Source organism: Microtus pennsylvanicus, chromosome 3 (genome assembly GCF_037038515.1).
Source record: "Microtus pennsylvanicus isolate mMicPen1 chromosome 3, mMicPen1.hap1, whole genome shotgun sequence".
NCBI lineage: Eukaryota > Metazoa > Chordata > Mammalia > Rodentia > Cricetidae > Microtus > Microtus pennsylvanicus.
In genome coordinates this window covers 139,046,593-139,062,604 of record NC_134581.1, presented here as the reverse complement: position 1 = coordinate 139,062,604, position 16,012 = coordinate 139,046,593, and the positions used below count along the sequence as shown (strand labels likewise).

The window sequence follows — 16,012 nt, the reverse complement described above, 5'->3', positions numbered from 1 at the left end:
TGTTGGTGAATGGGGAGGCCGTCTTTGTGGGGCCGGGACTGGAGACCTGCAGGGGCTGCAAGAGGCACCGAGCCCTACTGTGAAACTGTTGGCCAGCCTGCAGCCCACCAGCACCTACTGGGCCTCAGCTTCCACAGTGTGACTTCAGAGAACAGGCCCCGCCCTAATTCTGCAGGGCTGAGATCAAGGCCAAGGCTGGGTGGGCAGGGGTCTTACAGGGAGAAAAGAGGTGAGGGCTTGGAGGCTCACAGTGCTGCAATGCCCTGTCTGCCTCCTTCTACCTTGCGCCTCCACCCCATCCTCCGTCAGGCCTCTTCTCTCGCCCTCTCATGGGCTTCTTCTACTTCCCAAAGGAGATGAGGTGCTCAATCCCCTATGAAGAAGCTTCCAGAACAATGGCCAGGCCAAGGGTGTCCCGAGCCACAACCCATCAAGTGGCTCCACCACGTGACAGTGCAGTGCACCCTTTCTACCTTGAAAGACTGCAGAATGGGACAAGCACACATGTCATGAAGTAAGAAACGTATTTCCCTATCCGAGGTGGCTCTCTCACTAAGAGCTGATTTTTCATAACTCCACTCATCTGTGAAACTCCCGTGTGCCCGTTTGCTCAACCCAGGACACTCCTGACTTGACTTCCTGTCACCCCCTTCCTTTTTGTGCAGATTAGGAATTAGCCAATCATATAGATTATGAGTTGGCACTCACTCCCACCAATTGGATGAAATCCAGTCACTACCTGGGTTAAAATAAAAACCATGTGAACTTCCTTAACCAGTGTCTTGCTAGCCTGGCTTGGGTCATGGCATGGTCTTTTTGTGAAAGGAAATTGCCTTGCTGGGTTATTTTCACTTTGCTTGCTTGTTTCTTTGTGCGACACCAAGAATATTCTTTTCCAACAATAATTCGTCCTCAAACACTTGTTGTCAAAGTGAATTCAGAGAGAGCACTTTTGTGTGTGTGTGTGCGTGCATGCATGTGTGTGTGTGCATCCAAGAGACAAAGCTTGAATCAATAAATAACCTTTTTAGAAGGGTTCATTCAAATCAGTGTGAAGAAGTAACTTTTTCAACAGTAAAAGATTCAAGAACAAATCAAAATTTCACAAAGTACTGAGTAGCTTCCCTGGTATTGGAGGCATTCAAGAAGATGATCAGGAACCATCTCACGGGTGGGAGAGGCAGTCCCCAAATCCACAGAAAAGTAGAACTAGTTGGTATATTGTAGATACACCAATGATCAGGGGCCCCCACATATTCCAGGTGAACCTCAGGTTTGGCTTTGTATATTTATGGACAGTTCCCATTTTATTACATTTACATTCTCATGTGGGTAAATGACACCAGTTTTTTCATTAAAGTCATTGAAATAAAATAATGAGTTAGCTTAATTGAAAATAATACACAAGTTAATAATACAGATTTTGGCAAAATTGAGAAATCGACTAGTGGCAAAGCCTGGGAAACCCAGGGTTTGAGTCTCATGAAGAAATGTGACTGGAACATGGGGACCCCAAGAGTGAAAACCCTCTCCCCGTCAGGTCTCAATGTGAAAATAAATGATTATAGAATGAGCCTGACTTTTACCTATGCACCAGAAATGGTGCTATAGAATGACTAGAAGAGTGAGTGGATCTCTCTAGGGAAGGGCAACGGCACAGAGAGATAATAGAAGTGGCCTAAGGAATAAGGCTGCTGCTTTCAGCAATATGTGGACATTCTTGTGCTACGTAAACCCCCTATCTCAATAAAAATCTAACATTAAATAATTCTTCACACCAAGTATAGTAAATCAACTTGAACTTAGTATCAGCAATGGGCTGCTTGTCTGCTGAGGAAAAGAGATTAAGGAAGTAAGGAACGAGTGTGCCAAGATCAACTAGTTATGTCTGCATTGACACAGAAAGAGAAAACAATGTTATAGGCTGATTCATCTATGTGACATTTGGGGCTTGTTTTAATCTTCATTTTATATTCCAGAAGAAGAACTTGCCCAGGTTCACCCCCAAATTCATGGCTGGGCTGGGCTAACTCTATATTCATCTCCATGTGGCCTGCTAAAAACCCATGCCAGATTCTGTAATTTCAGATAATCCTTGTTAAACATGATCGCCCACAGCATCGGGCAGAGGACGCACAGCCAGGCTGAGCCCCACTTGATCCAGTTCATCCCGGTGACTACATGCGAATGCCCTGAGATGCCAAGGAGGGAAACCAAACCCACTCGCAGAAAGACTGTAGAAGATGTCACTATGACAATCACCTCCCAGGGACCGGAGGCAGGCACTGCGACCGGGGCTCTTGACTGCCGATGGAGAAGAAAAACAAGAGCCATGCCACAGTGCAAAGCAAGCATTTCAGTCCGCGTCCGTTGAAATGAACAGAACTAACTGGGTTTGATTGTTTTCTTAATCTTTCTGTTTGTTCCTCCCTCATTCTGGCTCCTGGTCTCCTTATTGTTCAAACGAGGAGCCCGCACGGGGTGGTTTTAATTTCAGATCCAAGACTTCATGATTTTATAATTAACTCTGTGTTTAATTTACAAAGCAAAGAAAAACTCTTTCTTTAGGCGAGAAAATGGAAATGGCTGGATAAGAGCCGGCAGTGCCAGAAGGGCCTTCCACCAGCCCGCTCACAAAGACATTTATTTACCCTAATTGTTTTATATCCCCATTTAGATATTAGCCTTTTACTCTCTGCTCTTCTTAATCAAGTGCATTCATTAGTTTTCTCATCCACTCAACGAAGCTTTATATTTTAGTGCAACTATAGATGGGCTTTCTTTGACCCAAAAATCCCACTTCACAGCAGTACATCGGCCTGTGTGTACGTATGGCCAGTGTTGTACCAGAAGCCTGGAGCCAATCTAGGCATCCATGGGCAGGGTTGGCTGTGTGGGCTCTGGTGCAGCCACACAGAGAAGTGATGTACATCTATGGAAAGAATAAGGAATGCCCCTCTACAGTGAGGAAACTGTGAGGTCCGTGGAACTTGGTCAAAGGGGCAGCAAGCTGTCAGAGAGTATGCCCTTTTGTGGAACAAGGAAGAGAAAGGGATTGAACACACATCTGCACTTAGGAAACACTGGAAAGATAAATAGTAATCTTTTTAAAAATAAATAAAAGATCAGCTATAAAGAGAACACAGCATGGACGGAGCCCAGGTCAGGGCCAGGGGCTCTCCATTGCGTCTTCCTGTGTGCTTTTTGACTCTGGAATCAGACAATAGTTGTGTGTATTTGAAAAAGTAAAACCCTTCAACTGGAAGAATTTGATCAACCCCTGGAATCTGAAGGCACAGCAAAGCCATGTGGAAGCAGAGGAGGGGCTAGCATGATCCTGAGTCTCCATCTCCATGGTCTCACATGCTCATGCGTGCACGTGTGTGTACGCATGCCACCTCCCGGCTCTAAATTTGCTTACGTACATCAGGACACCTTACTCCTAGAGTACAGAGCTGTATTCTCTGAGACCATTGTGGTGTCTTTATCACATGTGTGAAAAGGATTGTTAAGTTTGTTATCGTCGAACATGTCTGTAATTCCCTTAAAATTTCCTTTTTCATATTCAAAATCCAGGATCCAAGCTGCACTCACGCTGTGTGGCTCACTGGTATTTTGCGTGCTTACTTTAGTCTTTTTTTTCCCTGTCTAGAACATTCTCCTGCCTTTTCATGGATCCTGTTGTTTTCCATGACATCGATTGCTTTGATGAATACGGGCTGAGTGACTAGCAGAAAGTCTCTCGTGCTCAGTTTAGACGTTTTTATTATATTGTAAAGTTCTCTCTTCAAGCTCAGTTCACTGGAGAAACCCTTAGGAGTAGTGAGCCCCAGTACAGCAAGGGGGAGCTTGCCCAGGCTGGGGAATTGGCTCTAAAATATCTTCCACCAGGAAGAATCAGGGCTGCTTGAAGAAATGAAGTTTTGATGTTTTTTGTTTTTTTTTTTTTTAACTACAGAACTGCAAGACATCTATCAGGAAGTGTGGCAAGAGCGCTTGCTTAGCAAGGCCCTGAGTGTTCTCTCTCACTCTCTCCTCTGTCTCTCTCTCTCTCTCTGTCCTTGTCTCTCTGTCTCTGAGTCTGTCTGTCTGTCTTCTCTCTCTCTCACAGTCTGTCTCTCTGTCTCTCGTACACACATACACACACATACACAGTCTGTCTCTCTCTGTCCTTGTCTCTGTTTCTGTCTCTGTCTCTCTGTGTCTCTCACACCCGCACACTTGTACACCCACACACGTACACACACACACACACACACACACACACACACACACACACACACACACACACAGAATCTGTCTTTTTCTGTCCCTCTCTGTCCTTGTTTCTCCGTTTCTGTCTCTGTCTCTCTGTGTCTGTTTCTCTCTCTCACACCCACACATGTTCACACACACACATGTTCACACACACACACACACACACACACACACACACACACACACACACACAGGCTTGCACACACGCAGGAAGAAAAAAGGTGGGGAAGCTGCTGCAGCCTAAAGGAGACTCAAGTGTCAAAACAGGGCTCTGGCTCTTGGAGTAGATCCTTGATTATCCACTTCACCTATAAATAAATGCAACACAGACATTTTGGGGACAAGAGGAAAATCAGAATATAGACCATCTATTATGTAATGTGACCGTGGCACTGAATTGTTTTGGTCGTGATGAGCCTATTATTATCACGTAAGAGGGTACAACCACTCTTAGGGGATTCCTGCTACGGTATCAGGGTGAAACATTATGTCTTCAAACTGCTGTCCAGTGTGTCCTCAAAAAATAAGTGCTTGTATATGGATGAGTATGAGACGGGGAGCTGGTGTGTGTGCGCACTTGATACAGGTGAAAGGGGTAAAGGCAGGTGCAGCAAGATTGGCAACTGGAAGCAGCTGGGGAGTAGGGCAAAGGGTATTCGATGTTCACTGTACTTTTGGGAGAGAGAATTCAGGAGAAATACAAGTAAGGCAGCACTCATGGTCCAAAGTGAAAATGTCTGCCACAGACAAAGTGTATACAATCGCCACACTTTTGATAAGCCATGAGCTCTGAATGCTACTTACACAAAAGAGAGAGGCTACCAAAGCATTCTAATTGAAATACGGAGGCTCCTGAAGGCCTCAAGGGTTGCAGCCAGACACTGGGCGCCTGGCTTTGCAGAGGGAGCTGATGTCACCAAGTAGGATAAACACTGCAGTGGCTTGAACTAGGAGGATGCTGGCGGCAGTGGTGGGGGTGGGGCAGGTACAGATGTGTTTGTTGGAAGCTGTGGAAAGTCTTCAGCTGTAAATGGGGGTGTACCATTTTCTGTAGACGTGAATGAAGGTTTGGGCCATTCTGCTGTGCTACAAGCCCTCCCTCCCACTACTGAGGGGACAGCTGCGTGGTTCAGAATCACTGATGGGAGCCCCACCCCCAATACATACTAGGCTAACATACCATCTTTTCAACAGGATGGAACACCCTGTCTGAGAACTTAGGGGAAGCGGAGAAATTGGTGTCTCTATTTCCTATTAGGCATGATGTCTAACTATCTAACCAAGGACTGTTTTTTCTCAAGTGGAACCCTTTCTGCTGCATGAGGTTCAGGCCCTCATCATGGAAATACTAAATAATTTAAGATTCTTTGTAAACTGATTCAAAGCAAAAGCCTTCTTTATAATTCACAAGTAATGCAAGCTACGTGCTACTAAAACAAGCAGGACATTTATCATAGGACCTCCGGAGTGGAGCTAGGAGTGTATGCTTGGAAGGCTTGGCAGGTGTCCACTCACCAGCAGCTAGTCCATCCAGCCTTGGACTCAAAAGGACCATCTATTTTTATACACAACCACTTATTGGATGGGAAATAAGTTTAAGTGGGGGTGTGTATCCGTGTGTTTGTGCCTTTGTGTGTGTGTACACATACACCTGCGCACATATTTGTACGTGCCTGTGTGTCTATGTCTGCCTGTTTGTGTCTGGGTGTATGTGCTTGTATGTCCCTGCGTGTGTATACCTGTGTGTGTACCCCTCTGGGTGTTTTTGTCTGTGCCTTACCTCTGTTTCTGTGTACCTGCACATGTATGTATATGCCCCCGGGTATATGTTTGTATGTACCTGTGTGCTTCTGTCTATATGTGTGCCTTTGTATGTGTGCTTGTGTGTCCCCATGTGTATACCCTTGTGTGTATGTATTATGTGCCTGTTTGTGTGGGTGCCTGCATGTAATGCTTCACCCCAACACAGCCATACAGTAGCAGGAATCCCCTAAGAATGCTTGTATTCTCTTCGATAACAGCAGGATCAGCACAACCAAAACAATGGGTCCCCCCACCTGTGTGTGTGTGTGTGTGTGTGTCTACACACGGATCAAGAATAACTTCCAACGAGAACCCTTTCCATACAAAGAGCCCTGGGCTAACCTTGATCCTCTATGGACAGGCCTCTTCCCATGCAGGCTGCAATGAAACAGGGTCTAGAGTGTTCATGGCCTCTGGGAGCTCAGGGACAGTCACGGCAGTGCAGGGCTGTGTGGCCTCTTTGCACTGTCCTTTCACCATCACCTGGAAACCGCCTACCTGGGACAATCTGCACTCCCTCCCCTGCCTCCAGACCCCGTGAGTGTTCCATGAGATTGTGTGATGGACTGTAGCCTGGTGGCTGCCAGCAGTGACTCAAGAGTCATTTGGGACTCCTTGGGGAGCTCGTTCAGCCTCTCTGTGCCTCAGTTTCCTCCTCTGTGACGTGAGGAGATCAACTGATTACTTCATAGGTTTGGCACACGAGGAGGAGGAAAGAGCTCATGCAGTATTAGGAGCATGGCCTAAGCCAAGGCCATGTTGATGGAAGTATGTGGGTTTTGTAGCCAACCACCTAGGCTGGAACAGGCTAAACAGACGACCTATGTCACCATCATAAACACCAGCACGTGGTTCTGTTTGCACCTCACTTGTCTGACCTTGGGAAGAACTGTACCTAATATCCTGGGGTCTCACGTGCTTGTACCCTGGCAGGAGGCTCCTTTCCTCCTCCCGTCTCCACCCAGTACATGCCACAGCTGCAGCAACAGCCAGCCGCCACTCTTGTACCCTAAGTACTTCGAGTGATTTATTTATCTTAAATGAATTATTTACACCCTTCAGACTTCCAGAAAGCAGTGGAAGTGGCTGATGGGGAAAGACACATCAGCAACGAGGCCACTGGAGCTACTCACTGGGAGCTGCTGTTACGTTCGATGCCGTGGTCTTGAATTAAAAATGGGGGTCAGAACCTTGAATTGAATCTTCAATCAGATTGACAGGGAAGATACGGGCTGGGTCTGTGGCAAGAATAGATTGGGACCAGCCATGCACTTGAAAGCATCCCGTTCCTTCCTCAGCTAGCTTCTGCTGCTGCTGGAGAAAACCCAACCACAGCCTGTGGGCTTGCCCCACCTTCTTGGCAGGTGCTCTGCTCCGACTGTATTGTTCTGAGTCACCTTCATGGTTTCTGAGAGTTCATTTCTGCACACAACTTAGAATCTAGAGACTAGTGGAAACCTCTAAATCCTCACTAATTTCCCCCCACCAAGGGCCTGGCTGGCATCTCAGATCACAAGTGCATGAATAGAGCATTGTGGGGGCTCACATCTGTAGAGGGCTCCCGCATGCTGCACCTTCCTTGTCCTTGAGTCCTTTCCCATAGCCTCTGACGAGGGCGGGTGTTTTTGCCCCATTTCACAGACTAGCTCAATGAGGCTCTGGGGGACTCGCATCTGCCACCCTGCTAGTGAGCGTAGTCAGAGGCTCAGTCATCCTCAACCTCAGACCTCTGTTCTAACTACTGCACAAGACTGCCAGGTGTCCGCACGCATCCCTCTCTTGGGATTTCTTATGTAAGCTGGTCTGGGAAAGCCTGCAAGGGCACGCTGCAGGTACTGTGTCTAGTGGGTGACAGGCTAAACAAATGACTTGGCATGAGCCAGCGAATGAATGAATGAATGAATGAATAAATGAATGTGTGAGTGAACCAGTAAGAGGGGAATCCCCCTCTTACCCTTCTGCCAGACACATGGTGGTTTAGATCCTAAAAGGCTGTGCATCCCAAAGGCCCACTCACAGTTGTGGTATGAACTCTCTGCTCTAACCTCATACACATGACTGGGACCCCGTTCAGCTCCAGGCTAAACATAGAATGACCTCTTGGCAGGAAGAAACTGATGAGTCGTGGCCATGTCTGTGGGGTGCCACAGTATCACAGTGGATACATAACTGAGGGATGGGGGAAACCCAGTAATTCACCTGCAAACTCCAGAGAAATCAGGAAAGGTTCCATGGAAGGAACCCAATTTAAAGGCAGGCTTTACAAGGAAAAGGAGAGGGAGGGCTGCCTGAGTGGGCGGCTGAGAAAGGCCCAGACCTTCTGGGTGTTCCATGTTAAAGGGCGAATGGGATGGAGGGGCAGGCCCCATGGAGCACTGTGCCCTTCACCTCTCAGCCTTGAAGTTCCTCAGCCCTGTGTCCACAGCGTCTCACAGTTAGCACAGCTACTGGGATTGGTCCTGCCTGGAGACAGCTCCCGTTTCTTTACCATGAAAATCTACCAAGGACTGCTCCACCCACCTATCAAGAGCATCCAAGCCAAAAGTGACTGGCATTTCCCTTGTCCTGTGCATGGTATTCTGTCCAGCTGGCTCAGACAACTGGTCTGTATTGGACCTGGCCTCCTACCACATGGCCAGCGATAACTTTCTGAAGTCCCCACGTTCCTGGGGTCTCTCCCACACCTTCCTTCCCTCTGCTTGGCCCACAGAGCTTGCCTCTAATGTTAATATTGCTCATTCTTTTCCCTCCCTTCCTTTGTTTTTGATGACTCCAGAAGGTAGAAGCATCTCATAGATTATTAATGTTCTAAATGGCCCCTCTGGAGACCAGTGCCAAGAAAGGCTCCAACCGCCCTGGATCATTGGCTTCTGTTCTATTTCTTAGACAGCAGCAATCACAGCAGGAGGAACGCTTCGGTGCCTAATCATACTGCCACCCTAAATGCTTTCCAGTTCACTGCGCCCTCTGTGGCAAGGGCATGGCAGCTATAGGAATTGGGCAGGATGCTGGCCTGGTAGACTTTGGCTTCTGGGGGGTGGGGAGGCAGAAGTGTGAACTTTGAGGGTCCAGCGGCAGAATCCCCACCACCCTCAACCCTTCTGCTCTAGAGATCTGCAAGGCCAAGGGAAACAATCCTTGCAGCCTATGCAGAGCAGAGAGTGATTTCAAGACTCCCAACAGCTGCCATCAGATGTCTGCTCCGACTGGAAGAGCCACGGCCATGGGAAGGGCAGCTCCTGTTTCATCATTCATAAAAATCCTTTCACTTGGCAAGAGAGAGAGAAGCCCTCATTCACTCTTACTACACCTGCAAGGAACGCGCGTCAGGCTTGCAATTCCCACTTTGCAGAAAAGGGAGTCTGAGAGATAAGACGGTATTCTCTAGCAAGCCTCCGTGAGCCAAGGGGTGGAACTCTAACGGGGAGGAGATGGGTGAGGCCATGCTCCTTCCTACAAACCCAGTGGTGCCTAAGCCCCTCCCAGCCCTGCCATCCTGGAAACCCACCTCAAATCCTTCAACCCACAGCTCAGTAGGAAGTGTTTGATTTCTCAGGCAACCTACAGTTTAATAAAATAATCATGTGAGAACATCAAATCAAATCACAAAATTTCTGTTCCTAGGAAGCAGAACTGACTGGCAGTTCAGAGAGACACTGGAATTCATCAGGCAGCAAAGCACTAGAATTAGGGCTTTATGGATATTTTTATTTTCTTTTTAATGTCAAAACCAAGCAAGATTTCCACTTCGGGGAAACAGAGTCCTGAATGTACTGGAACTTAACTGGCATTGGGTCTGCAGAATCTGCCTTCTCCATTGGAATGGTCCCAGGACCTCCACTCACTCCAACCTTGAAGAGAGCTTATCCAAGGAGAGACAGCTCCTATGGCAGTCAGAGCTTTCCTGCTTAAGCTCCTCAGGGGTGTGGCCAGGAGGCAAGGTGGGCTGCAAGGGCATCTTAGGGACGTTTGGAGACAGGCATCTAAGAGTTAATAAGCTATCACGGAACCTTTAAAAGGACAAGCTCCGTGGGATGCAGCTCTTAGGTATCTGGTGTTTGCCTTTCTCACGAGTCACCCTTTAGCCTGACAGGAGCCTGACCTTATTTTCATCTTTATTGTGGTGGTATAAGCCGGAGGAACCCTTGGCCTGCTCCTGAGAAGCGGGGAGATGTACCATGAAGGATGAACAAGCTCCTTCTGGGTAAAAAAACTGCAGAGGCTGGGGGAGCAGCATGGACTAAGGCCAGCTGCATGAAGAAGCAGAAGGTGGGTTGGGGAAATGTCCTTGCCACACCACACAGTGGGGCTTTGCCTTGGTGACACGGGCCAATGTGCCCCAGCTGCGGCCTTTTACAATTGCTCTGTGTCCTCCTCCCCACATCTGTGCAGCAGCGTTTACTAAGGATCCCTAGACACGCGTGGTCCTAGTGAGCACCTGGCCACCTAGTCTCCAAGGGCAGAGTGCATAGCAGTCACCCGAGCTGCTGGCACTGGGCTGGTCCAGGGTGACGGGTGGGTAATTGAGGGAGTGGATGAATCTTCTAACCTAGTCCTGTAGAGAGTTGCGCCCCAGAGATTTTTCCTTGAAGCAAGCATATCACCAGCCTCTCACAGGGGCTGCAAGCTGACAGTCTGATCTCTCTACTCCAGGTTCAGTCTTTCCACAGCAGACCTTGCTGACACCGCATGGCTCAGGGCACCTTCAGCTATGAGGGTGTGGTACAGCATTATTCTCAAGGCGCAACCTAACTGCTGTCTGTGCCTACTTAGCAAGGGACCGTCATGATTGGGCATATGGAGTGTTGACATTCCCTCCTAGGAGGAGGGGGTCAGGGGAGTCACTGGAGCCCTCACCTGAGTATCCAACCCCTCCTCAGAGCCATTTATACGCAGGTCTGCCCTAATTGCTGTGTCCTCATGGCCGAGAGATGGTGCTATCTATCATTTATGAGCTGGAGAAGATGAGGGAACGAAAGGCTTCCGTCCATGTGGCTACAACAAAACCATCATCCATGCTGAGGGAAGGCCTTACAATGAGGCTGCTTTGGGGTCGGTAACTCCTCCCACACGTTCTATGTAGATGGTCCAATAGACTCATGGTTCCCTGGGGTGAGCTGCTGTGGAACCGTACTTTGGTTGGTCACCAGAACTATAGGGAGAGTAGATGTTTACATCTCTCCCAGGGAAGGACTGCTAGCAACCCTATGATGTCACAACCACGGATTGCCTGCAGATGCTGAAAACCTGATCCCCTCTATCTTCTATCATGCCTCCTTCCTCTCACACCTGTACCTCAGATCACCAGGCAATCTCCCAGACGCCCATGCAGCTCCAGAGACCCAAACCCTAGCCTCCTCTGCAGTCCCAACATGCTCCCTTCTTTGATGTCCATCTAGCTCCTTCTTACTGGTACCCTAGTTGGTCTCACCCTTTGTGATGCCCAGATTAGAGCTCCATATCATGTCCAGGATCTGCCTAGGATGGAAGAGGAATCGAGTTACCCTTCCCTGGTCCTCACGTTAAGGTGTGGGAATTTAGGTTCCTAGTGACTGAGTGACTCAGGACAGGACAAACACAGTATGAGCTTCCCTCACGGCAGGCCTGAATCTAGAGACGCAGCAAAAGGCAAAAGTTAAAATTAACCTGTTTCAGCACCAGCACGGATTTTCTCCCCAGTGATGTGCGAATCCCTATTTTTTTTGTGGCCCAAGAAACGGACAAATGGGCGTCCAGTTCCTGCGAGTGAAGGAGAGAGGAAGATTTCCAGGCTAGCAGGCCACTCCCACCAGGATCCAGCTCTGCCTTCCTTCCCACACTGAGACTCCACAAGGCAAGAGAAGAATGACTCCCTTGGGCTTAGTCTACCATTCTGCCTCCCAATTCACTGAAGCACGCAGATCTGTCCAGCACAGCCCACATCCCAGTGTCTGGGCTCCTACACTTCTGCATCCCACCAGAGCCCTTGAACCTAGTCCTTGAACCTGGAAAGTGGTGGGCTGCATTTGAGTGCCATCCAAGAAGCTGGTCACAGATGCACAGCAAATTCGAAAGAGGGAGGGGGAGACAGAGCTGGCAGGCTCGCACGCCCAATGTGGTCCTATAGCCACGGCCACAGTTACCATGGGCTCTCTGTGGAGGCTTTGTGGTCTTCAGCCTAGCTGTCCTCTGCCCTTGGTTCTGTGTTTATGAAGCCTCCTGCGATCAAGAGTGAAGTTCAGAAAAGGCAAGGGACTGGGCCAAGGTTTCTAACAGCTGGGGACACCCTGGGGCTTAAAGGCAGGCTCTCACACACCCTGCCCTGTTCTAGCTCCCTGGATGCTATGAGGTTTGGTGCTTCTAGCCTCCGCTCCTGTTGCTCAGGCCCACACTTAGCCGTATGAAGGAGCATAGCTACCCAAGCCCACCCACATTCCCACCTCCTGATATTGTATTCCCCCAGCAGTGGTTGTCTCTGTATCACCATCTGTTGTCACGTTCTCTGGTCTCAGCAGTAACTCTGTCACCTGCCGGGAAAGCTCATGTGAGCCCCGCTCCGCGGGCCACCAGTACCGCACCACGCCTCTACCGTGACTAGTATCTCATCTCCTCTCTCGAAAACTTGGACTCTATCTAAAGTACCCAAGGCAGACAGATTTCAGGGACTCAGGGAAGATTCCCGTTGGTGCTCTGTCACTGTCTTGACTGCTCAGCCCCAGCACTGCAGCCCCTGAGCCCCAACTTCTGTCCCCAGACATGGAGACTCTTCCTCGTTATTGGCTGCCTGTCTGAATTTGCCATCCTGCTCAAGGACAGCGATGGCACTTCTCCCAGCAGCCCTTCCCTACCCTTCAGATTGCAGATTCAGTGTCACGTCTCCCAGAAGCCTTTGCCGAGGGCCCACAGAGTCACTATTTAACCCCTGCTTATTTTGAGCACAGCTCTGTCTTCTTCCAACAACCTCATTTCAATGGCCGGCCTAGTTGAATTTAAATTTGGTCTCACAACTCATTAGCTGTGAGTCCTCAGGCAAGCTCTGGAGCCCCTGGGTGTCTCAGTTTTCTTATACAATAAAATGGGGATGACAACAGACCAGTAATGAAGACTGAATTAAGGCACATTATGGCTCAGAACAGTGTCTGGTGCATGGCAGGCTGCAGGGACAACCCTTAGGATTACGGTTACTTCCTTGCTTATTGCTTGGCCTCTTCTTAGTATGCAAGCAGCTTTGACATGTCAAGGACCATTTCCGCCCTTCAGTTCTACATCCCCAGTGCCTACAGGAATTCCAAGCAGAAAGGAAGTTGCTCCAAACATTTCTTGGTTGGTTGAAATGAAGAAAGATAGATGATAAGTGGATGGGTAGATGAATGGATAGATGAAGAGATGGGTAGATGGGTAGCTGGATGGATGGATGGATGGACGATGAATGGATGGATGGATGGATGGACGATGAATGGATGGATGGATGGATGGATGGATGGACGATGAATGGATGGATGGATGGATGGATGGATGGACGATGGATGGATGGATGGATGGATGGACGATGAATGGATGGATGGATGGATGGATGGATGGGTGGATGGATGGATGGATAGATGGATGGATGGATGGATGGATGGATGGACGATGAATGGATGGATGGATGGATGGACGATGAATGGATGGATGGATGGATGGATGGGTGGATGGATGGATAGATGGATGGATTGATGGATGGATGGATGGAATGCACATGGTTCACCACCACTCATCCTCATGGCCATATCTTTCTCTACTTTTTCTTTCCTTTTCCAAGTAACATCTCTCACTGTTGGGCCCCACCTACAACCAACTATACGCCCACGGAAATAATCAATGGTGTAAAATTCAGCCATTGTAAAAAAAAAAAAAGCCAATACCTGGCCAGAAGCCTAGGAATGGTTTAATGAAGAACAGGGCAGTCTCGCTGGTCAAAGGAGTACTTCAGTGTCTGGTAAGGAAAGGCTGGGGGCATCTGACATATGGTACAGTGGATGGACTCGGAGGCAGCCCTGGGTTTGTGTGGGGTTGTTACTGTCTGGAGGATGGTAATGGTGCTACCTGATGGGGGCAGGACTGTGTGGGGGTGGTACTAACCCAGTGCTACCTGAGGCATGGAGCTGTCTAAGAGCAGCACTGTGGAGTAGGTGACAGGAGCAGAGAGAGGATTATCTGCATAAGTAAATTTATAGAATTTTATGGACCCAAATGTCTGGCTAGGGAGTCAGCGGCACCGTGGCTTCAGACACACAGTTTAAGGACCCTTGTATGTTCAATAGATGGACAGGCCAGGCAGGGGTCGGGAGTGAGGGCAATGGTGGCTGTGCAGCTTAGGAACCATATTATGCATGGCCCAATCCCCTGCTACGTCTTGCAGCCCACAAAGACAATTCCCCTGTGAGTGGGGTAGGGGGCTCCAGCCTTACCTGCACCAGATTCCAGCCTTGGAGGGACTCGGCGATGATGGACGTGACAGATGGACAGACGCCTCCAAACACCATCAAATGGTTCGGCCCGTACTTTATTGCATCATAGAAGGCTTTCAGGCCCTTTGCATTGTCACACTGGGGAGACACAAAGAAAGAGCAAGGCTCAAATTAGACACAGGTTCTAAGCCAAAAAAGCCCTATAGTGAGGTCAGACAGTCAACCTGCCATCATGGGAAACCCTTAGGCCGCAGTTTGCTCAGGGTGGGCCATTCCATCCAGCCCCAAGCCCAGGCCCTGAGCTTAGGGAGGTGTTGGGTACCACATCCCAGATCTTCTCTAAGCTCCCTTAAAACCCAGTCCCCAGCCATCTCCTTTACACACAGAGGAAAACCACTCCCTCCACAGTGGCCTTTCCACATTTTAAAAGATGAGGCCACACTCTGGCTATTGTGAAAACAGCCCAGGACAAGTGTTGACAGGACGTGAAGAAACCGCAAGCTCCATACACTAGCAGTGATGACATGAAACAGTTACACTTAGGAAAACAGTATGTCTATCCCCAAGAGTCAAAGAAGAATTACCATATGGTACAATAACTATTTCTAGATGGGAACCCTAAAGCACTGAGAGGAAGGACTCAAAGATATCTGCACCCCGTGTTCAGAGCAGGACCAGTCCCACAACAGCCCAAAGGCAGAAGCATCACAAAGTCCATCAACAAACACAGGAACACACAGACTGTGGTACGTGCCCCCGTGGAATATCATTCAGCCTTAAAGAGGGAAGACATTCGGACGCACGATACAGCCAAATTAATGGCAAAATGCAGGAAAAGAAGATTCATCTGATGTGGCCACACTGGAAAGTAGGAGAAAGGGAGTCAGTGACCCTCCCAGCTCATCTTTAGAGTCCTGAACTGAGACTGAAGGTTAACGAGAGCTCTGGGGATGGGCACATCTAAGCAGTCTGCTCATGGTGTGGTCCCACCCAGCACCGATCTACAGTTGTCTGGGCTTCCATCTCACCCTGCAAGGTGGTCTAACAAGTTTCTAGAACTGTGACATCTCTTTTCTGAGACAAGTTCCTCTTCTAACTGCCAGCAAGCTCTCAATCTCTTCCTCCTCCTGGCGTGAGATTCCTGGGGGAGCCCCATTACTTTGGCCTCCATTATTTCAATAGTCTGATAGTCAGATTGAGGAACAAAAGTGTCTCTTTAAAATACCTTCATTTCTGACAGGCCAGTTACTGAATGATTCTACTCACTTGAAGTACCTTGAGTGGGCAAATTCATAGAAGCAGGAACAACAATTGTGGTTTGTGGGTGGGGCAAAGAGAGTCAGGAGCGGAGATCATTGCTCAGTATGCCGAAGGCTTGAGTGTGGGACTATGGCAAAGGTCTGGAGACGAATGCTGTGACAATGTGAATGCACTGAATGTCACAAGACACTAGAACAATGTTCAAAACAGCAACTCGATGTGGTGTACACTTGTCACACTGCGCAGGCGGGCAGGGGTGGGGG

General features: G+C 48.8%; 1 protein-coding gene across 1 annotated transcript in view; it reads right to left on the bottom strand.

The window, feature by feature from the left end:
* Gabbr2 (gamma-aminobutyric acid type B receptor subunit 2) overlaps window positions 1-16,012 on the bottom strand; it is a 356,062-nt gene that overhangs the window by 217,798 nt on the left and 122,252 nt on the right. The window contains exon 2 of the mRNA XM_075967260.1: window positions 14,490-14,627. Within this exon, the coding sequence (XP_075823375.1) occupies window positions 14,490-14,627 (138 nt within the window). The remainder of the gene's footprint in view (window positions 1-14,489; window positions 14,628-16,012) is intronic.